Consider the following 24,315-nt stretch of genomic DNA (forward strand, 5'->3'; position numbering starts at 1 on the left):
ACAAACCAACTATGTACCAGGCAGAGGACCATAAATGACATCCGTGAAGTGCCTGGCACATGAAGGTGCCCAGTACATGATACTTTTATTAATACATTTACATGATCTGATTTAATTCTTCTCGCACACAACCCAGTTAGGTAGAGTGGATTAGTCAGTTCAGGCTGCAATCACAGACCACCCCAGTCTGGGTGGCTTAAACAACAGAAATTTGTTTTCTCACAGTTCTGGAGGCTCAGAGTCCCAGATCAAGGTGTAGGCGGAGGAGGCCTGGGTTCCTGGCTTGCAAAGGGCCGCCTTCTCACTGTATCCTCGTATATATAGCTTTTCCTCTGTCCGTGCACGTGGGGAAAGAGCTCTGGTGTCTCTTTCTCTGCCCATAAGGACACCAGCCCTATCGGATTAGGGTCCTACCCTTATGACCTCATTTAACCTTAATTACCTCCTTAAAGACCTGCTCTCCAAAGCCCTCCAGTGGGGGTTAAGGCTTCAACATAAGAATTTTGCGGGGATACAATTCAGTCCACGACAAATAGTTGCTCCTTACCCATTTTACAAACGTGGAAAGGGTGGTTTCTGCTCTTCTGTGGAGTCTGCTGCGCTGTCAGAAATGTCCACCACCCATATTTCCATACGTTTCTTTCCTCCTGGCAACCTAAAAGAGCTCAACCACTTGACCCTCTCCAGAGACATCTTTTTCTGAGTCAAGCAGCATCTTTACTTTGGCTCGTGCTGATGAAACCCTGACAGTCGATTCTTTTCCCGTGTGTCTCCCCTTTACGCCTTTACCTCTCTTCTGTTATTTTGCAATTAGCGGAGACCAAGGGGTTACTCGTGTGACTAGTTACGTTTTCCTCTACATCACAGAAGGGGACCCACCGCCGAGCAAAGCTGGGGGAGGAAAGGGCGTCCAGCACACTTTAGGGGAATTATCTTGTTGCCCTCTCACCAGAAAGCATGTTAGTCTTCATCTGATGATTTTGGTATCATTGTAACTCCGCATTCTCGACTTCGTGGCTCCTGCCTGCTCGTGCCGTCGTGTCTCGTATTCTTGCAGTCTTACCAGCTTTAAGTCAAATTGTTCTTTCTGTCTGTCCTGAGTTCACATCTCACTTATCGTGTTCCGGGCACGACCTTTTATCGTGGACTACGCTGTGGAACCAGCAAAGACGATGAGATGAGTTAGGAGGTGGGAGCTAGCTAGCCTCGTGAGCGGAGACAATCAGGAAACCCTTCGTGGAGAGCCTGGGACTCAGCGGGCCTTGAGGCGCGTTGACAGCTCCAGAAACTCAACTCCAGACTTGACATCCTGCTGCAGACCCTTAGTACTCAGTGATTAAAAGTCACGTTACACCCGCACACAAGGGACTTCTCTCCTAGTACAATAACTATCACTATACAGTGGAGGTGACTTGAAAGAGACGTGTAAGACTGTGGGAAGAGAGAGGGCGTTCCAGGGTGAAGGGACCCCAAGGCACTGCCTCGATTGCCCCGCCAGCAGCCAACCCCGGCGAGGCCTGAGGGGTTGGGAACGGGAGCTCCGGCCTCCCCGCGGGGAGAACCAACCACGCATGCGCCTTCCCCAGGCACCTCCGCGGCGAGCGAGGCGGGGGAAGGGCGATAAATTACGACCTCCGCGGGCGGCGCGCGCGACGCCTGCCGTAAAGGCCCTGTGTGGCGCGTGCGCACCACCTTTCTCTTTCGGGTTCCCGACGCGGTGGCCGCTGCGGTGGGAGCGTCCCGGGCCGTCGCCATGGTGAAGCTGAGCAAGGAGGCCAAGCAGAGGCTGCAGCAGCTCTTCAAGGGCGGCCAGTTTGCCATTCGCTGGGGCTTTATTCCTCTCGTGATTTACCTGGGTCAGTGGGAGAAGCCCCTGGGACGCGGAGGGAGGGACGGAGGGAGGCGCGGAGGCTGCGACTCCATGGCTGGCTTCTAGGGCGGGACAGAGGAATGTGACCAGGCTGTGCGGGTCCTTTGAGGCTGTCTGGGCAGCTGAGGTCGGTCTAACTTGAGTGCCAATGCCTGTTCCGTCCTTCGCTGTGTTTGTGGTTTATCACGAGTCATGGCATCCGTCTCGTTCTAGTTTTACATGTGGCACGTGGGGGTGACGTGCTTGTCAGGGTTGTTGGGAGAAGGAGACGACCCGATGGAGGTGGAAACACACATTTCTCTCTCTGCACTGGGCGGGTTTTCGGGGCGGCGGTCCTCGCCTCTCCAGGTGGCTGGCCTGCGTGCAGACGTCGTGGCTGTGCCACTGCCCCGAAGCATTATTATGACAGTTGTTGTAGCATCTGCATTCTGACCTGTCCCAGGAGGATTTTTATGATAGATCCCATTTTACAGGTGAGGAAACCGAGTCACAGAGAAGTTTCGATCCTTGTGGAAGGGCACACAGCGGTTGAGTGGGGGAGCTGTGAACTCAAGGGGGGGGGCATCAGGGCCCCCGCTCTTAACCAGTATGCTGTACTGACAAGTTTTGTAAATGCTCAAATATTTTCACCTAAGGCCGCACAGGGGGACTTGATCCTATTTCTATCTTGGGTAGGTTGTTTTCTTTTTTAATCTTATCGCCTTACTTAGGTAGCACGGTGGAAAGAGCCCCAGCTCTTGTCCGTTTGAGCATCGAGTTTGACATTTTCTAGAACAAAATTTCACACTTTGAAATCCTGTGGTTTTAACAAGGTGCTGCTGCTTGTTCCAGGTGTCATGCGTTGCCTAAGAGCAAGTACACTCTTACTTAATCTTGACAGAGCCTTTGATTGGACTGGATGTTCTTCAGGCACCTATGGCTCCCATTTCCCCATGAATTGCAAGCCAATTTATAACCTGGGAATACTTAAGTATTTAGGACTTAGAAGGATCTTCCTCCCTTATTTTGAATGCAGTTTTTTTTTTTTTAAAGCATTGCTTTCCCAGATTTTAGTGACTCTCTACCCGTATTAAGGATTAGAACAGATAATTGACAGCCTACTGTTACCAGGCTGTGCTGTTTCCCCTCTTCCTCCCAAACTCCCCACCTACCCAGTTTTCACTTCCTGGTAGAAGGGCCCAGTTTGGCTAGTGAACACTGGGAGTAGCTCTCCTTTCAGCTAAGAAAGTATGGGGGCTTTTATTCTTCCCCTTCGTCGTGCCATTTCCTTCTTTTCCATTGTGTGTATGGAGTCCTGTTTCAGCCAGCTCCTGCTCTCTCGTCCCTGTGCTTTCTTCGTTGCCTGTAAGTCTTTTCATCCACCTTTCTTGCCTTCTCTTTTTGAGATTTATTTTCTACTTGCCAGAAAGCTGTAGCTAGTTGCTACAATCTGTGTATCAAGAGCTTTGGTGTGAAGAGTAGATAATGCTTTTCTTTTCTACCCTAGAGTTTATTTTCCTTTTTGTGCATAATGGCTGTATTCTTTCCTAGGATTACCATTATGGTGATTCCCCCCCCCCCCCCCCACCATCCAACTCAGGTTGAGATTGATGTTAAGGCCATCTTTTCAGTACTTCTTCCTATTAATCATTGCCTGTTTCTTACATAAAATAAGTTTAATTTTATGTCTAACCTAGTTCCCAGGTTCTTTTCTCTACCTCAGCTCTCACTAAAACCTGCAACAGCAGATTTATTTTCTTGTGTAATTGAGGTTCAAACACACCTTTTTAGGCATCAGGGAGTATAATGGGATTATAATACTATAAAATAGGACAGAGAGTGATATGATGGTAAAGCATCTGGACATTTACCAACAAAAAGATTTTAGTGAATCACCTGTTGGAAGACAGTTCTCTATAGTGTCTTGAATTTCTACAAATAATATTGTGAGCGGAGGCTGTGACTACCCTTTGTTCCATAGTATCTATTTAAGGATGTTTGTTCTCCCTCCAGAACAAAGGGGAGAGGTGTTTACTGCCCATTATAAAAGATCCTGGTTCCCTAAATGGTTATCTCCTAAATGATGATACTCTGACTACAGCTATTGCTAGGAATAATAAATTGTTCTTTGTTTCCGACTTGGAATCTTGTGTCTTCTATAAATATCTGAAAGTTGCAGTCTAGTTTGTTGTCATGAAAATTGGGTAAAATTTAATACCCCTCACAATGCTTGACACCAACTCTAATTTTTATTTCAGCAAATTAACATACATGTTCAGTTAATAAATGTATTTTAAATGGTAAAAGGTTTATTTAATCATACTTGTAATAAGAGTGTTGACTTAATCAGGTTGTTAACGTGAATTTTTCCCCTCCTTTTTTTCTATCTCCAGTCTTTGATTGCTTTATAAAAAGAGGTTCATAGGGGATAAAAGAAGGTATCCTCAATTGTTTTTCAAAATTTAGTTTTCTTAAAAGAAATCTTTGCTCTTTGTAGTCTTTCATCCCGTGTCATTTGGTAATTGTAATATTTTTTTTTCTGGGTAATGACTCATAATGAAAGATAGTGCATGCGAAGAGCTGTGCTAATGGTGTGTATAATAGGAAGAAGGTAGTTTGTCTTCTCTGTGGATTCGTCTGGACACAATCATTCTCTAGTGGAGATTTGTAACCGTTTTGTAGCACAGGGAAATCTAGATGGAGCTTGCAGATCTGGGTATCATTCTAGCTACTCTAGGTTCACTTAAAAGAAAGTCTTGATTGTAAATGTTTTGTCTGCTGGGGTTTTAATTAGTATTTATTCTCTTTCTCTCCTCCCTTTCCCTCTCCCTCAGGATTTAAGAGAGGTGCAGATCCTGGAATGCCTGAACCAACCGTTTTGAGGTACAGTTCTTACAAATAAATGTTCCACATGTTAGTACTGAATCATTGGGAAGCAAAAGGGAGTGTTGATAGGCATTGTCATGGAGCTTTACCAGTTGGTATAATTTTGGGCTGTTGGAAAATTGCAGCAATTTGCAAACCCGTCTAGCTTATGTTAGCAGGTAAGTACTTTCTCTCCCCTTCCTAATTTTTATTTACTGTGCCATGTTATAACTATAATGAAGCATATCTTAAAAGAAAAAGAACTAATTTATCATCCTACCACTTTAAAAGATAAACTTATTTTCCCATATGTTTATCTTATCCTTATTCAGGTAAATACAACCTCTTATTATATGAGTATGCAGGATTTTATTTTCTTCACTTAAAATTAGAGTCGACATTCCATATATTTTCCAGTTGTTGATCACTTAGGTTTTCAGTTTTTCAGTATTTTGCATAACGATATAATGAACACTATTATGCACGTAGATTTTATAGGTTTTGACTTACTCTGTGATAAACTCTCACGGGACTAACAAGTCAAAGTATATGAACACATGTCTCTGAAAATGCGTTGTCAAATTCCTTTCTCAGAAACAGCCTTGCCAGTGTTTAGTAAGCATTTGTGAAAATTTTAAACACACACACACAGACACACACTATACATATTCATATACTGACATGTATACGTATATATGTACTTGTCTACTCATAAAAACTTCATATACATAGGGGTACGTAAAGGCAGAATCCAGAAGAGGCAGGTTTGCTCTGTGGAAGGGACTGATGCTTGTGGCACTGTGATGGCCAAGACCCCTGCACAGTTGCTGTGGGATTTCAGTTTTTACAGGCCCTCTATTTTACAGGCATTTCTTATGGATTTCCCTAACAGACTCTTCACTGGCTCTTCTAGGTCTTCAGTTTCTTCAAATTCCTACTCCAAGCTATTTTTTTTCTAGAATGGGGAAAAAAATAATAATAGTGATATTGTCACAATGTGTCAGCCACTATTGTAAGTGCTTATATACAGTATTTCTAATTGTCACTTACGTGCTTCAGAGCAGGTTACACATTCAGGAGGTCGTGGAGTCTGTCTGTCTCCAAAGCCTGCCCTCTTTCCACTGGGTCACATGGTCTTCCGCAGATAATCTTACCTCTTAGCGCAGTGCCATCTGATGGGAATTTCCTCCACTCCCTCTGTATTGCCAGCCTCTCCTTTCTAAGAGGAAGAGGTTTTTCTTAAAGGTTACTGCCATAGGTGTTCTCAACTTGTCCATTTCTGTAGTTATTCTCTTTTCCCTAATAAAGTTCTTTAATAAATGGTCTTTACTCACTGCTTCGGATCTTCACTCCCCTCTCTCCTTTTAACCGCATTTGGTTAACTTATGGTATGGCTTCTTAAAACTGCTTTCAGGGATTATTACTACGTTCCTTTTTCTTAGCCTTTACTCTTTGAACTGTCAGTTTCTCTTTTTGGTAAAATGTGACTTGAGGTAACATATTTGCTATTTACTAGCTGAATGACCTGAGACTAGTTATTTCCTTAGGGAAACATTGCCTTAGGAAACATTATCAGGGGTGGGACTACCTGGTCAAGCGGTGTAAACATTTTCCAAGCCCTGGAAATTACCATCAAATATCTTTCCCCAAGAGGCGGTTATGCTTTCTAAGATAAAGTTTCCTCTTTTATAAGATGGCATAATATCGATTTCATAAGGTTGCCGTGAAGATTGATTAAGGATACTGTATGTAAAGTATTAACAGTACTTGGCAAGTAATATGTGAGCAATAAACTGTTAATAGTAATTTTTCATCTTTTTTGTGTCATTTACTTCATTTCTCCTTTGAGAACTATGCTCTAGCTACAAGATACTGTATGTCAATCCCAGAATGAACCGTATGTTTTCACACCTTTAGGCCGGACCTGCGTGCAGTCTTTTATGTGCCCTAGGTGATCCAGGCTCCAGAGGTGGGGAGAAAACGAGTCCTTCTGTTGTGCTTCTTTTTGGCTTCATTAACCCCCCCAGAGTTGACCTTCACTGCAGACTAGATGAAACAATCACCCCATTGCTTTTTCATTTCTTCAGCTTATTTTCAGTACTCCTTTCTAGTGCTTTGCATTTGATTCGCATTGGGGGTATCTGCTGGTTTCCTTCCAGGGGTATTTGTGATTTAGGAGAGAATTGACTGAGGGCCTGAAAAGGCTTGTCTGGTTAGAGCAATTTCATGTACACCAGTGCTTGCGCTGGGGAGACTGAGAGGTCTTCCGCAGTTGCCTCGTCTGTACCCTGAATGAAACAGTTGTATCTGCTAGGGTTTTTATTAACGTAAATGTTTTATTAATATAAAACATTCATTCATACAGTTTATTGTTTATATGTGAATTTATATAATACTTCATATATTACTTATGTAAATGATATGGTTCATGATTTAGTGGTCTGTTTCCTGTCTAAGTTGTTGGGTTCCTTGGCATTAGGATAGGACCACATTCGTTTTTGTGTCCTCCCCTTTCACCCAGGAGGATGCATTGTACATGGTTAGCAAATGTTGGTTGATATGAATGCCTTATTTAAGATGTAGTACTTTAATGAATTTTAGTAAAATATTATTTAGGCAAAATATATCAATACTAAGGTTAACTAAGAACCATTGTTCTTATTATCTGTATAAGACCAAGAAAGATTTTCTTTTCTCTTTATTTTGGATGCTCATTACCACTGAGGAGGAGACCTTAATAGACAAATAATTGATTTTCATATCGTAACTGTATTCACAAATCTTTGGAGTTTAATGATTTTAGTACACTTTTGAAAAATGAAAATAGATGCATGTTTTTTTTTCCTCCCAGGCAAAGGGAAAATACTTTTTAAAAATAAACTTTACAGAGTGCTCAAATTGTCATTTGTAATGCAGTTTTATTTAAATTAACATACTAGAAATCACATTTTTCATCAACAGGACTTAGAAATAAAACAATTCTTGTCCCCTTCCTGCATCCTGTTGCTTAGGTAGCGATTGATTCAGGGGTTTGGACTAGTGGCTGGGCATTTGGGGTAAGAATTAGTTGAGGCAGAAATGAAGGCTGGTTGCTCTTGGATGGGTGCGAACTCATGGTTAAGAGCGCCAGGGTCACAACTCCCTGCCATTCACGTTATGTAACCATTTCATAGCCTCAGTTTCCACATCTTTAAAATAGGGCTCATGGGTGGGAGTTGTGAACTTGCCTCACAGTGTCTGACCCATAGAAAACATTCAGTAAATGTTTTAATTTTACCGACGTTGTGTCTAGTAGTGATATAGCTTTATTTTCTGGGTTCATCGGTCTTTCGTGTTAATGAAGGATTAAATAAAGATAATCATTTGTTTTTGATTGACCTCAACTTACATTTTCCTTTTGTTTGTATAACAGATAACCACTTTCAAAACTAACAAAGTTGTATATCTTTAAATATCGGTTTCTGTTTGATTTTTTTATTTTTGCTCAGTATGATTAATCCTTGTCTTTTAGTGACTCTGAATTTGATAGATGAATAAACACAGACGTAAATGTATAAAACCTTCTAGTTCTTAAACTGTTTCAGAAGTTTTTACTTTGGGGTTTAATTTATTTCTCCTCTTCACAAACATTTTAGCTTACTTTGGGGATAAAGGACTGTTTGGTCGTCTGGATTTGGAAGCAATCAGTGGACAGTAACAACATGGAAGGTGTGTGCTCTGGCTGGGATAAGAGATGACACATCGTTCAGACGTTCACCAGTTGAATGGACAGGGCTCTTCTCACGTGCATCTGGCTGAGTGGAACCTCTCCTGACTTATTTATGGTAGACTGTATCAAAATAAAAGTATTTGACAATGTTATGTGTTGAGTCCTTCTTGAATTGAACATAATAGGACTGTTAGGTAAAAATCAGGGAATCTGATCTGTGCATAAATGCTACCTTAAAAAATAAGAGACTTTCCAAGTTAATTTAACACATGGATTCCAGTTTCCTTGTGCACTGAATGAATAACGTCCTCTGGGATGTTCTGAGGTAGTAAAAGTAGAAACAGCTCTCAGGTTGTGACAAACTGGGCCCTTCCCACACTGCATTGGAGTAAAGTTCTGATAGAAGGAAATAGGGGTTCTGTGGCTCTGTTGGTAGGGGATGGGATTGGCATTGGGGGGTGTATGCTGATTTATTTGTGAGTCTCGGATTTCCCTCAGTGGTGGTCAGCAGTTAGAGCTGGCTGGGCAAGAGTCCATGCAGAACGACACAGAATGGCATCGCTTTGTATCTTCTGGTAGAAGAAAAGGCAGTTAGTTAACGGGAATTATCTTTCAGCTCTAGATCCTGGTTTGCCGGGACCTTTACCTGTATTTGAAGTCTATTTTTATTAAGCTTTTTCTGTAAATCTAACAAAATAGATTCAGTTTTGGCAATTGTAATTAATGTGGGAAAATAGGTCTGAAACCAGATATGACACATCTGGGGAGGAGCCTGTTGGTTTGAATGTTTTCACCATCCAGTGTTTCAGTAGAGAGTGAGCATGGGTGTAGTTTCAGGTGACTGGAGGAGCTGCCATTACCAGAAAGTTCTTCCTTATTTCTGATGTAAACCCTCTTAGCTATTTAAACCTATTTCCTCAATCTTTGTTACGTCTGCCATGGAGACGCAGGAGACTTTTATTGAGGCTTATTGCATGAGGGGCTTTTAAAGTGGAATTTTCGAGAGTTAACTGCAAGAAAACCATTTTTGGTAAGCACTTAATATAACTGCTTCATTATCTGCATGAAACTAGGCACATAGGATTTTGCTAAAAATCTCCTAGCAGTTTTTAAATCCCGTAGAATTGCTTAAGATTGTGGCCCTCTCCTCCCCTCCCCCAATCCTTTCTGCTAAATTTTAGCGTCTGAATTTTTGTTCGGTTAAAATTTTGGTGTATGTTTTCTTTGCTTAAGATTTCTAGAAATTGAGAAAGTAAAGCTATGGCAGGTGTTCATTTTGATAAAATACACGAATAGTGATTGATTTTATGTTCTTTTAAGGGTGAACTTGTCTATAAAACGCAGTAGATTTTAAAGAAAGGAATCCGGAATTAAGTGGGAAGGGACCACCTCCCTGATCTTATCTGAGGAAGCTAAGGAACAGTTTAATCTCGTGTTCGAGCACAGGTTAAGGGCTGAGACTAGTACTTTGTTTTATATATATATATATAATATATATATAATTTGTTTTATATATATATATATATAATATAATATGTTATATATATAACATATATATAAAAGGTTGTGAGATGTTTATAACTAAGCTACATTTTGTTGAATTTTAGATTTTAGGGCAGTGCAATAATTCAACAAGCATTGGTCTCTGTTCTGTGCTGAACACAAGAGAATCCTTACAATTAAGATTATTCCTGACCTTTGCTTCGCAAAAACCCTGAGCTGAGAGGTCCTGCTTTGAGTTCAGGCCCTGCTACTGTGTTCCTAGGCCTTTGATGGAGAAGTCTAATCTTTAGGCTTCAGTTTCAGATAGGAATAGTAATGCTTGCCCCACGGTATTACTTGGTAAACCAGTGGTTCTCAGCTGATCCAGGCTAACATCACCCAGAAACTTGTTGTAAATGCACATTGTCAGGTATGAAAACGGAGGGTGAGGCCCAGTAATCTCTAATTACTTCAACCATTATGTGCCCTTGTCTAGTTTCCCCTAATGGTGACACGGTAAAACGACAGTAGAGAATCGGGAGATTGACATTGATACAGTCAGACTTTTCGATCACCACTAAGATCCCTCATATTGTCCTATTATAGCAAACCATCCTCACCCATAACCGCCCCTACCCCTATCCTGGGCAACGTACTCTGTTCATTTCTATAACTCATTTCAAGAAAGCTATACAAATGGAATTAAAAGTAACCTTTGGGATTAGCCTTTTTCACGGCTTGATTCTCAGATTTATCTAGGTCGTGTATATCAGTTTATTCCTGTTTATTGCTGAGTATATTCCATGGTATAGATGTACATAGAAGACATCTGAGTTGTTCCTATTTTTTAACTTACTAAAAAAAGCTGCTGTGAACATTTGTGTACAGCTTTTTGTGTGATCGATTTGTGTTTTAACAAGTCCTCCAGGTGACTAATGCACACTGGATTTGGAGAGGGTGAGGGCCTTGAAAAGGGCATGTAAATTGTCCAGACATTCTGTCTGCTTAATTTTTGTGGACAAGGCTACTTCTTATTACGTAGATGTTTCTTCCCAGGTTAAGTGTTATGTTAAATGCCACTCCCACCCTAATTTTTCTCTTATTAGAAAAATAACTTGTTTGGGAGAAAGGAGAAGAAAAAGGAAGGTAAGTAAGAGAGTATCTCCCCAATAATGAATTTAAGATGACTTATTTTTTTTTCTATTTTTTTCTCTGTGCTTCAGTGTGGATATTTTTATTAACCTGTCTTCAATTTCATTAACCGTGTTTTCACTGTTAACCCATCTCATAAATTCTTAATTTCTGATACTATCTTTTGCAATTATTGGGTGTCTACTTGATTTCTTTTAAAAAAAGATTCTAATTCCCTGTTGTGTACCCCATCTTGTCATTCTCATTGTCAATCTTCTATTTTCTTAAACATGTTACAGTTACTTTGAATTCTGTGCTGATTCCAATACCTGGGTCATTTTTGTACCTACTTCTGCCTCTTGGCTGTTAGTCTCTTTACCGTGATTCTTCTCACCTGATAAATTTTTATTTCATGTTAGATATTGTGGACAATACTTTGTAGAAGCTCTGGATGATGTTATTTTCCTCCAGAAAGCATTGAAATTTTCTAGTTGCCAGTTAAGTTACTGGCAGATCACTTTAATTCTGATGAAGATTGGATTTAGACTGAGATGGTGGGTTTATTTCCGTTTTTGACCTTACTCCTAGAGCATGATCTATATTCTTAGGGCTTGATGTTTTTTGGAGGACTCATCTGAAAGTAGGATCCAGTCCCTCTGCTCTGGTTGGGTTAGAACTCCATCTTCTCAGCACTGTCCAGCCTCTGATAGTTCTGCTCAGCTCTCCAGTCCCCAGCAGTTATTTTCTGTTAGGTGTCTGGGGAGTCTCATCTCTGCTCATGCAGGTGGGGTCAAGGATGGGAGAACAATTTTTATAAAATTTCAGGAGTTCCTTCTCTGAAGTTCTCTCCTGTGTAATTCCTTCCTCTCCAGAATCTGATCTCTGAATCCCAGTCTCTATGGCAACCTCAAACTTTAGTCTGTTTCCTTTGCCCTATGAAAACACAGCTTCTGCTTGCACTCAATTTCCCAGGCAGGGTGAGTGAACCTCACTTCCCTCCGTCATCGTAGCTCTGTTTGATTGCTGTCTAATCCTGAACATTGTTGTTTTAGATATTTTGTTTAGTTTATGGCAGGAAGGCTAAGTTTAATATCAGCTATTGTGTCATGGCTGGAACCACAAGTTGGAGACAACTTTAGTTTTTTAATTGATACAGTTGATGAGGGGTGCATACACTTCGATTAATCTTATTTTTCTTTCAAATTTTTGTGTGATACTTCCTTTCAAGTAAAAAGAGGCTCTAATGAGCAGTGTTGATGTGAGTAGGTAGCTAGATCATTAGAATTTTCAAATGCTTTGAAATGAACTCCTACAAGTTATTTTACATCGAAAAGGTCTCTATAGAACTATTAGTTTAGTTTTTTTTTTTCTTAAAGAGCAAGACTCCTCTGAAAGGCTATAGCTGTAGGAAATTCAGCATATGTCAATCTTTTTTTTAAAAACTCAGCTGGAAGAAAGTATATTACTGTGGTTTTTCTTCTGATTAGATCAGACAATGCTTAGGATATGCAGAAATCTAAAAATGATGGCAAACGAAATAGGTCTAATCTTAAATAAAGCAACTTTTTAAAATACAACAAGACGCATGGGAGTGACTCTGAAAGTCTTTTAATGTTATGCACTCTGAGATTACTTGTTTTGAATGCTTAAGAATGTTAATTCTAGCAATTAACATCCACGCACATGACCATAAATCACAGAGCTGAGAATTTCCTGAATACAGATTTAAGATTGCTTAATGGCTGTCAGGCTACTATTATTGCATATTGGAGAGTCCCAAATGTGTCCTTTTCTGCAAAAGCAGAGGGTCCTCTGAAAAGATGATTGCATGAAAGGGCCTAGATAATAAGCTAGCCCAACATCTTCTGTGGCAGCTTCTAAAATTACTTCCAGGGATCCCAGCCTTCTGGTATTTATGCCTGTATTAGTTTGCTAAGGCTGCCATAACAAAATAACCCACAGACTGGGTGACTTAAACTCAGAAATGCATTTTCTCAGAGTTTTGGAGGCTGGAAGTCCAAGGTCAACATGTCAATGGGTTTGGTTTTTCCAATGCCCTTTCTTATTGCCTTTTAGGTGGCTGTCGTCTTACTGTGTCTTTCTTTATAGGACCTTTCTTACAATTCCTTTCTCTGCATCACACTAATATCCTAGGGCAATAATCCCGTGTTCTAGCAGGGATTTGAAGCTCCTGCGAAGTCCTCTTCCCAGTGATGGACTCTTCAGCAAGGAGATAGGAACACTGATGACCTTCCTGATTGGCCATATTCTAGTATATGTTCTGCTGAGGACATACTGCCTTCATGGGAGAGGGGTCCACAGAACCAAGGAGCTCTGTGTCTAATTCTAATACCATCTGTGAGCTTATTCCTCTCTAGGCAACTGTTTCCTTGATGGCTTCCTATGTAGTAAAGTATTAACTCATCAGGCCTGGGTTGTCCAAGCTCCATACCTTGCAAAGTCCTTCAGGATTGGTTCTTGACCATGTCCTGAGAGAGAACCTCTAAGTCCTTGAGATGTCCTGTCTGAGGAGAGTGTGTTTGTAAACCTGGGGCCTTGGGCCATTTCAGATAGTGTAAATTGAGTGTGATTTATGGTGAGCATCTGCTTTTGCTCACCTGGGACCCTGGGCTACCCTGTATCAGCTTGACCTCTGGTGGGGATGAGAGACTGAGTCGCTAAGGACAATCATGTGGTCTCCATAAAAGCCTCACATAGTAAGACTCCAGTGAGCTTCCTAGTAGGAAACGCTTCACACGTGTCACACGTCATTTCCGAGAATGAAGCACTGTCTGTGTAACTCCACTGAGACAGGACAACTGGAAGCCTGGTTTCTCCAGGACTCTGCCCTGTGTGCCTTTTTCCTTTTCTAATTTTAATCTGTATACTTTTACTGTAGTACATAATAAACCATAACCACGAGTATAGTAGCTTTTCTGGGTGTTGTGAATCCCTCTAGTGGGTTATGGAACATGAGAAGATGATCGTGGGGACCCCAAAACACTTTCCTATTATATTTCTTTCAACGATTGAAATGTTTCACTTTTTTCTTGCTTGCGTAGTTTCTGAAGACAAGTTTGATGTAATTTCTATTTTTCTGTCTATTTTTCTCCTCTGGCTTCTTTCAAGATTTTCTCTGTGTTTTATTTTCTGCAGTCTTAGTATGATATGCCTAGGTATAGTTGTGGTTTTTTTTTTTTTTTGGATACTTATCCCGTTCTCTGAGCTTCCTGGATCTGGAGTTTGGTGTCTACCATTAATTTTGAATATCTTAGCCATTATTTATTCAAATATTTTCCTACCCCCAGATTGGGTAGGCTCTGGTGAAACCCAAGTTTGTTAGGCTCAGGCAAAATAGTTTCCGTGAGGACCGGCTTTTGTTGAGAACAGAATTCTCTATGTGTATTTCCAAATGATTACATTTTGCTCCCCCTGCTGGAAGCACTGGGTATTTATTCTCCAGTCCTTACTCTGAGAACGTAGTGGGGCCCCTGAGGATAAAATAATGAAAGTATGGGGGCCCTTAAGAGTTTTTAACTCTCAAGCTTGTCTACACGGATCCTCCAATAATTCATTAATTATAGTTCATGTGCACCCCTGGTAGTGGCTCTAGCAGCGGGCTTCTGCTCCCGGTTAGCTGTGATTCTTTCTGCCTGTGGCTAATTTGGGGGGCTTCGGTTTACCCTGTGACCTCAGTTCTCTGATGCATCTGGGAAAGATCATTGATTATCAGTTTGTGCAGCTTTTTTCTTGTGAGGACAGGAATGATTACTTGTAAGCTTTTAAGTTTCCATTGTTCTGAATTACTACACGTTAGGTTCTTAGGCTGTCTTAAAGCAACATGGATTCTGAGTGGACTCTTCCAGTTCCCAACAATGGGAAAATATGTGTTATAATAATAAACAAAATAAAACAGCAGACTATGTATATGAAATCTGCTCTTAACATGCTTTTTTATAAAAGATGAAGGAATTATATACCCAAATACTGATAATGATGCACATTGATCATGGTATATTGGATGATGCTTATTTCTTCCTTATTTTCTACATTGAGCACATGTGAGTTTATAGAAAAACTTGCAAAAAATTGAAAAGTATGTTTTCCTGTGAAGTTTTTATGGAATAAGCCACCAAGCATCTTAATTTCAGATAGTTGATTACAATATGTTATCACTACCATGTTAGATAGTGTGCTGAAGAAATCAGGGCCTCATCTTGCTGTTATAAATTGCCCGTTCCATGTTGTGCTTGTTTTTGTTTTCTCAGTGTAGTCAGTGGGGTAATATTTGATGAGGTAAGAAGTTTTGATTTGCAGTGGTTGTTTTACGCTCTACCTGGAAAAAGCAGCAAGGTAAGCTCCTCGTGTGCAGGACGTTTCCGGAAGGCCCTCTCCTCATTTCTGCTGCCCCAAATCCTACTTGTTCCAAGAAACTGGTCCAGTGTGAACACACTCATGAAGCCATCTGTGATTATTCTTGTCCCACACTCCACCTTAGACACAAACCAGTTTTTCCTTCCTCTATGACCTCATCGTTCTTTTTCTGTAAAACCTAAGTCACTGCTTTAAAGTGTAATTATTCTCATGTGGGCTCATTTTATCCACAAATTTATAACATTCTGCAAGGATCAAAACTAGCCTTGTCATCTTGGTCTCTTCAAAGTGCCAGGCAGGCACTGATGGATTAATTAGTGTAGCACCTCCTGGTTTACAAAGTGTTTTGACACACATCTGTTCTCTCCCATGGCCCAGCCGCCTCCCACCAGTAGCCTGAGCAAGTATTACCATCTCATAGATGAAGTCACTGGGGTGCCAAGGGAGAGAAAAAATGATTGGATGTCTGCTGCAGGCAAGGCATTGTGGCAAGTGTTAGCTCATGTCATCTGTAGAGCAGCCATGTGGGGTGGGTATCATCACCCGCATTTTATAGATGAGGAAAGTGAAGCCCAGGGAAACGCAGAATAACTTTCCTAATACCACATAGCTAGAAAGGAACAGAATGGAGACTTTTAGATGCCTACTTTTCTGACAAGTGGTTCATATATTTTTACACTGAGGGGTTCCCCCTTTCTCTAATGTGGCATTGAAGTTAGTGAAACATGATTAACAAGTGTAGCTTCTCTTTAATGTTTGTACGTTTTGAGGCATAAATGGGTGTCACATCAGCCTGAGGCTGTGGACTTTGGAAGGGCCTTGCTGTCCAGCAGGGGGAGTTGGAGAGCAACATCTGCCTGGTAAAAAAGGGCGCTGCAGACACTGTAAGATCAACAAATGAACAGCCATCAATCTACTAAATGGGAGAAGATATTCACCAATGACACATCCGATAAGGGGTTGATATCCAAAATATATAAGGAACTCATACAACTAACAGCAAAAGACAATGTGATTAAATAATGGGCAGAGGACCTGTGTAGACATTTCTCCAAAGAGGACATATGGGTAATAGACACATGAAAAGATGCTCAACATCACTAATCATCAGGGAAATGCAAATTAAATTCCCTCAGCATAGGGAATATTGTCAGTAATATTGTAATAACTATGGTGTCAGGTAGATACTAGACTTATTGAGGTGGTCACTTCATAAGTTATATAAATGTCTAATCACTGTTGTACACCTGAAACTAATATGTTCTGTGTCAACTGTAATTGAAAAAAAGCACAGTGTTGTCATTGCTGTCGTGGCATTTCACTTGGCTTCTAGCTTGTAGTTCAAGTCAGTGCTTTGTCTTTGTTTTGCTTTTAGTAAGAGAGTTCCTCTGCCACTATTGTTGGCCTGTCCTAGGAGAGGCAGGAATTGATGTCACAGAGAAACACTGTTTTTTGACCCCATTATGCTTCAAAGGGCAGATAGAAGCCCAGTGAGAAGCCACACAAATTAAGAATCCCACCTGCTAAAAATGGTAGGATCAGAGTATATGTTATCTTAAGTCTCGTCTGGAACAAGCCTACTCATAAATAAGTAAAAACAAAGGCTAGAAGACAGCATAAATTAGTCTTTTCCTGGCATGTTATGTGTGGGGAGACTGGGCCCCCAGGAGGCCGGGTGTAGAAAGCAGGTGGTGGAGAAGAGTCAGAGGAGCTGCACTGAAGGGTCAGGAGACAGGCTGGTGAAGCCACGAGGGTCCAGGAGAGCAGCAGTGGGCCGAATGGCTAAGCAGCTGGTCCTGCCTACCGGCAGCTGGTTTGCCCTGCAGAGGTGAGGTTCCCACAGAGATGGCAGGGATGCAGCAACAGTTGAAACGTAAGACTAGCTGGGTAAGCATGTGAAGGTGGACCAAGGTCAAAACTGAGGCTGGATTTAGCTCTGAGGTGGGGAGTGGGAAGTCTGCAGAGATGAACCAGGCCTGACCTTAAACTTGTCACGGTAGGGGTGGGGAATATTTATGAAATACTTATATGTATATTATGGGATATTTATGGAATGGCCAGTGCATGGACGGAGGAAGCAGACACATACATGTAAAAGTCCTATACATTATCTCATGAGGTATTTTGGGATAAGGAGTCATGCTTTATACCCCATCAGCTCTACAGTGCTAAGTACCGTGTTTCCCCTAAAATAAGACCTAGCTGGACAATCAGCTCTAATGCGTCTTTTGGAACAAAAATTAATATAAGACCGGGTCTTACATTATATAAGACCTTGTGTTATATTATATTGCATTACATTATATTATATTATAGACCTGGTCTTATATTACAGTATAATAAGACTGGGTCTTACATTAATTTTTGCTCCAAAAGGCGCATTAGAGCTGATTGTCCAGCTAGTTATTATTTTTGGGGAAACACGGTATCCTGATTACTTAGAAGGCTATCATATGAAGGAAGGGCATCCAAGGCACCTGGTGGCTACTTTGAATTGTCTCCCAGCAAGATCTGCTCTCTTTTTTGTTTTCCAGTCTTTGACACATACTCCTACGCATTCTTTTCTTGATTTGTGGCAGGCTAAGGAGAAATGATAAAGTTCCTGTTTGTTCTATTCTTGATTGGAATTCAGGCATAGGTTAGAGCTTCTGTGATGACCCGGGTTCCAGATATTTAGTGGAAATGAAGCAACTGTTTCAACATGAGTTCCACAGGATTTGGGGGGCATAGTGCCAAGAATTTATCTCCAAATAGCTGGTGAAACCATTAAGCATTTTTGGTCACTGATGTTAAATTAGGAAACTCACATAAGCCAAGACTTATCACTATTGGCTTATCAAAATCATAGTTTTAAAAATTCAAAGTATTGAAAAATATTTTTATTAAAGCAAAGCTGAAGAAATATGTCTAAATGAATTTTTGTGATTCATGGTGTATTTCTAAACATATCATTTCTCTAATTTTAAAAGTGGTAGATGCTCATTGAAGAAAAAATCGGAAAACAAAAGTGCAAAAAGAATAAAGAAAATATCACCTGTAATCTACTTAGAGATAACCACTCTTAACATTTTAGTGGATTCTTTCTGGGTTTTAGTTTTTAATGCACGTAGGGTATAATTTTTAAAGTCGCATTTGTACTTTATAATCAAATCCACTGCCTGGTTTTCGTTTTTTACCAAAACTAGATAGTGAGCATTTTCTAATGTCATTAAGATTATTTATCAGTATTTTTTTAATGGCTGCATAATCACTGTTTGAACATACCAGTATTTAATTTTTTATTTATCTTGAAGTAATTTGTTTTACCAAAAGTTGCAAAAATAGTACCAAGATTTTCAATATACTTTCCCTTAGCTTTTTCAAATGTTAGTATCTTACATAATAATATACAATGGTCAAACCCAGAGAATTAACTATTATAAAGTACTCTTAACTAATCTCCAGACCTTATTCAAATTTTACCAATTGTTCTGCGAATGCCCAGGATCATACATTGCATTTAGTTGTAGGGTCTCCTTGGTCTCTGCCAATTTGGGATAGTTCCTCCATCTTTTTTTGTCTTTCGTTACCTTGATTTACTTTATGGAATGTCCTTCCATTTAGGTTTGTCTGGTGTTTTCTCATGATTGAACTCAGGTTCTGCCTTTTTGGGCAGGAATACCCCAGAAAATGCTGTGCTCTCCTCAGCGCCTCAGTGCAGAAGGTGACGTACCATGGTCGATGAAGCTCTTCATCTATAGTGGAACACTTAGGGAGTTTCTGATCTTTATACACAATTCTGCATCTCTGTATCTGATTTTCTAAAAAGCATTTCTTAGAAACAGAACGATGAGTCAAAAAAGCATAAGTATTTTTTAGGGCTTTGGATACCATATTATGAAATTGTTTTCCAGAAAGGCTTTATCCATTTATAATAACTGAATCCTTCCCTTTCTGTTCTTGCCAGCATTGAATGCTGTTAACAACAAAATAAAACAGAAAAAGCTGTTAATTTGAACACTATTGAGGCTCAATTATACACACACACACACACACACACACACACACACACAGACACACACGGTACCAAAAAAATTGTACACATTTTAAGAAAGGAAAAAACTATTAAAATTGTAACGCTCAATATATACCAATAACAAAAGATGAATACAAGTCACGTTTGACTTCTGCAATTACAAGAGGTGCTCAAAGTGGTTACTATTAGAGTAACACACACCCTCTCTGTGGTTGTGTGTACACACACACGCACACATACACATACTCACACACATACCGGGAGTGCCAAAACAATGTATGCAAGTGGACACTTTGGTCAACGTTGCTCAAGCAGTAGTTCATCATAATCAGAAGTGTCTGGATGCTGATGGACAGGTATGGGGCTTGGTGTGATAGACCTCCCCTCACTGGAAGATTCTTTTCATTTATAACAAACTTCATTCATCATGTCTTTTCATTTCAATGACATACTAAGGGGGTTACAAATGGACGAATGAATGTGCAAGAGGGCTAAGGTCTGACCATCTCAACCAGGCTTAACCAGGTCCTACCAGACAATTACGCAAAGTCTTGTTAGTTTAACAGTTCTGATCTTCCTGAAAGCCAACTCTGAATAGAAGGAAACTGCTATTTGTGATTAATGTTCTACTCTGGACTGTGTGTGTGTGTGTGTGTGTCCGTGTCCCCTTGTTCACATTCCATGTTGTTGTCAATAAGCCCGCCTATAGCAGCTCTTGTTCCCACTTCCAATTTAGTTGAATATTGGGGAACCAAATCAAATCCGAGAGATGAGTATAAAAAATAAGAGTAAATAGTTCCAGAAGAACACAGGGGCTTTTCTTAGATCAAAGTGTATAAATGTCAGAACATAGACTTTGTGACATCTACTAGGTTAAACCATGTAAAATTGCCATTTGAAGGTCAAAAGTGTCGATTACTGGTAGTTTTATCTGGTCAAACCTAATATTTTGATTTTCCACGTATAATTTTCCATATGTGAGTGAGCTAGAGAGTGTTTCTCAAACTATTGGGGTGAAGGATTAGATTTTTAAAAAATTTCCAATCCGTCATAGACTAATACTTTTGTAAAGGACGATAAAAATGGATTGCTAGAAAAATGAAATCAAGAGAAGACATACAAAATACAGGCCCATTTTTTTTATTAGGTTCACGGTCATAAAATTACATAAAAATAATCAGAATGACATCATACAAGAAAAAAGATCCAAAACTATGCACACTGAGCTTGTACATATGCGTGATTAATATAGAAATTGCTGTACACTCAACCCTTTCGGCAAATATAACTAAAGTTATGAGGGAAATAATGGTTCCCTATATTAAATGCCTGTATGAACACTTTGAATGTACACATGCTTATCATCATTAAAGTTTTTAATTGACAAGTCCAGGTTGGATTGCTAATAGTGTTACTTTCAGGAGATAACATATATCTAAATTGTGTCTATGTTTTGTTTTAATAACATTCATAGTAGAGTATCTCAGAGGTATGTCAACCAAAAAGGTAGAAGAGATTTTAAAACAATTTCCACACACTCAGGATATTCCATTTTAACACAGTGAAGCAAGCGATACATTATTTTCAAAATGCATTTTAATTCTTTTATTGGTGATGTGTTCCAATAATTTACAGTGTAAAATTATTAAACATAAATCATATTTTGATGAAAGAAATAGTTTGGGGATCCATGAATTCTTATATATGAAATTTTTTGGATCGAAAATAATAAGACTATCAAATTTATAAGGTGTTTGATAATATTTCACAGATGGAAAACATCAAGATTATTACTCCCTTCATTGACAATTGTTAACTTGTAGAAACTCTGCTTTTTTTTTAGAACTTCCAACTTTCATCTTGTCCTTTCATGTTGTGTGCCTTTGAAAAACATGTCGCATTCCTCCTTTTCATAGAAGTGTGAAGATCATGAGCAATACTGAAGATGCCAGACAGAAAAGCAAATCTGGCTGTCTAACTCACATCTAGAAAATGTGGCCAAATAGATTTTTCATCTTTCAGAAGCATTACGAATTTGTTCTTAGCTCAAACATTGTTCATGTTTTCCCTTCATGACTATTATACTTCTGTAGCAATAACTATTCTTTATGATCAGCTTACATATTCTCACATAATAAAGGGATTAATATCGAGTTTAATGCATTAGGCTTTATACAATTCAAAATTTTCACTAGGTCATTAAGCACATTTAATTCTGCTGACGTTTTTCATAGGCTTTTTTTTTTTTGGTAAAGGAAGCAATGCATTGTTACTCCTTAGCCTGAGTAACAACCCGGGAACTTTTTCATCGTTGCAGCTGCGCCATCAGAATATACTTCCCTGAAACTTAGACTCCAACCCACACTGTGGACACTAATCTTTCAGTCTTATGTAGTTCACAGCTAGTTGTATTGGTTGGCAATGAAGCTGAGAAAAACAATTCTTTTTTTATATCATATCATCATCATTACATTCAAATTGCTTGTGTATTAAAAGAGTTTAAGTATTCTTATCACATAAAAATAAATACAGAAGGTGAGAGGACACTTTCGGAGGTGACGGGTACGTTTATGGCATTGATTATGGTGATGGTTTCATGATGTGTGCTTATGTTCAAACTCATCAAGTTATATAGTCCATTAAATGTGTTCCACTTAAAAAAAGACTTTAGGGCCAGCCCGGTGACTCAGGCGGTTAGAGCTTCATGCTCCTAACTCTGAGGGCTGCCGGTTCGATTCCCACATGGGTCAGTGGGCTCTCAACCACAAGGCTGCCAGTTCAATTCCTCGAGTCCGGCAAGGGATGGTGGGCAGCGCCCCCTCAACTAGCAACCGCAACTGAACCTGGAGCTGAGCTACGCCCTCCACAACTAAGACTGAAAGGACAACAACTTGACTTGGAAAAAAAAAGTCCTGGAAGTACACACTGTTCCCCAATAAAGTCCTGTTCCCCTTACCCAATAAAATGTTGAAAAAAAACCCCAAAAACCTGTGCTTAAAAAAAAAAAAGACTTTACATGTTAGCTGCATCTGTGCATTCATCAATTTGCAATGAAGAATATTTTGCAAGTTTCATTTATTCATTAAGTTAATCTTTCATATCCTTAGTCATTTTCTGGAAACATCAATCTAGAGAAAGTGGTACCTGAGATACATTTTTTGCTGTATATTTATCAAGCAATTTGAAGCAAAAATCTTTGATTCAGTCTTTCATGTCCTTATTTAATGTCAATTGCATATGGTTTGTTAGTTTCAGCAACATGAAGTGCTATTTTTTAAGAAGCTTTCAGAGCACAAATGTTTGTGTATGAAATATTAAACATTTGTCAACTTTTTAATCCAGTATTTTTTCATCCATATATATGTTTTTTTTTGTTTTGAACTTACTTTTTAATGCAAATACCATTTAAAATTAGGAATTTAGGTGGCTCCATTGTTTCATTAACTATATGTTTCTACAAATAACACGCTGTGGTTTTAGCACTTGACCATCACTTAGAGCTATAAAACCAAACAAACCTAGGATACGAGTACAAACTCTTTATCTTTCTTTTTTAGAATCACTCCTGTTGTCATTATTTGATTAACGACTATTGCTACATTCAGAAAAAGTATGTCTTTTTTGCAAAAATATCCTGTGAAGCTTGTTTAGCTACCAGAGTTTTTAAAAGGCTTGAGTAACATTTAAATAATTATAAAATAAGTTATAAACAATACTTATGGTTTTCAGGGTTTTATACACTTTAGGGTTTTAATCGACAAACTAACCTGAAAATAAACAGTCCTGCTGCTCCCAAACTGTATGTAGCTCATGCTACAGGCTTCTCAGCTCATGAGTTCGCGAATACTGACCGGTCGGTACCTTGCTCAGAGCAGCCACTCATCACGTGCTCGGTTGAAGCAGCAATATCAAGTTGTTTCCAAAGGTTTCCTCAGTCACCTTTGGTGTTTCTCTTACTGCAGACCTGTAACCAGGACCTATGGCCCCATCAGTTCAGAGACTACCTGTGACTAGCACTGAGCCGATGGAAGCTACAGATACGCAAGCAGACACGTACTAGCTCCCACCCGTCCTCTGCATTACAGCCTGCAGAGCACAGCCAGGAGCACCAGCTCATCAGCGGAACTCAAAACGGGTAACATTCTCATTCTGCGTCAAATCTCCCACAGCTAGAAAGTGGCAGTAGGGAATTGAAATCCCCAGTCCAATGTGCTCTCCCATCTACGATTCCCAAATACCTACATAAAGCCTAAGTGTGTCACTTACACGTTCTTGTTATTCCTTCTTCCCAGGGATTTGCTATGACAGCTCAGTTCTGGATGGGTAGGTAGTCTCTTTTTATTACTCGTTTTCTAAGTAGATTTGAGTTGATTTTGTGACCCTATAAAGTGTTCTAGCATCCATTTTGTTCTCTAAATGTATTGTTACCCGAGGATACAATTACCTGAGGAAAGTAAATTCGCTGTCACTTTTGTAAAATGTCACTTTATAAAAAAATGAAATCTTTACTAACTTTTTCTCAATGTACCTTAAATTAAATATATTCCACCCCCATCATTTGCAGGAATGAAAAATGGGCCGTTAAAAACAAATATCCTAGGATGACAGTCTTTCCAATGCCTTATAGATTCACTTGTTCATTTCTATTTTTGACCCCCACTAAAAGAGGTTGAAATCTAAAATGCCCAGAGGGCCAGGCAGGTAATGTAAGGAGGGAAGTAGGTGGGGTGGGGCGTGGTGAATTGCCCAGGGCACTGTGGGAACCAGGGCAGCTGCGGGCTCTTGCCTTCAGCCCCTGCTGCCCATGCACGACTGTGAGCCGAAGGCCACTAGATCTCTGATTTTAAAGCAAAATTGGAGATCAGGATTTTAAAAAAAATTTTAAAAGTT

General features: G+C 39.8%; 1 protein-coding gene across 1 annotated transcript; it reads left to right on the top strand.

Moving 5' to 3' along the window:
* The first annotated feature begins 1,625 nt into the window (after nucleotides 1-1,625).
* TOMM7 (translocase of outer mitochondrial membrane 7) lies at nucleotides 1,626-8,575 on the top strand. The gene is made up of 3 exons (XM_081080089.1): nucleotides 1,626-1,856; nucleotides 4,684-4,732; nucleotides 8,350-8,575. Exons 1-3 carry the CDS (start codon nucleotides 1,754-1,756, stop codon nucleotides 8,363-8,365), a joined length of 168 nt encoding a protein of 55 aa, XP_080936215.1. The 5' UTR covers nucleotides 1,626-1,753; the 3' UTR covers nucleotides 8,366-8,575.
* The last annotated feature ends 15,740 nt before the right edge of the window (nucleotides 8,576-24,315 follow it).

The sequence above is a fragment of the Rhinolophus hipposideros genome (genome assembly GCF_964194185.1).
Source record: "Rhinolophus hipposideros genome assembly, chromosome: 18".
Taxonomy (NCBI): Eukaryota; Metazoa; Chordata; class Mammalia; order Chiroptera; family Rhinolophidae; genus Rhinolophus; species Rhinolophus hipposideros.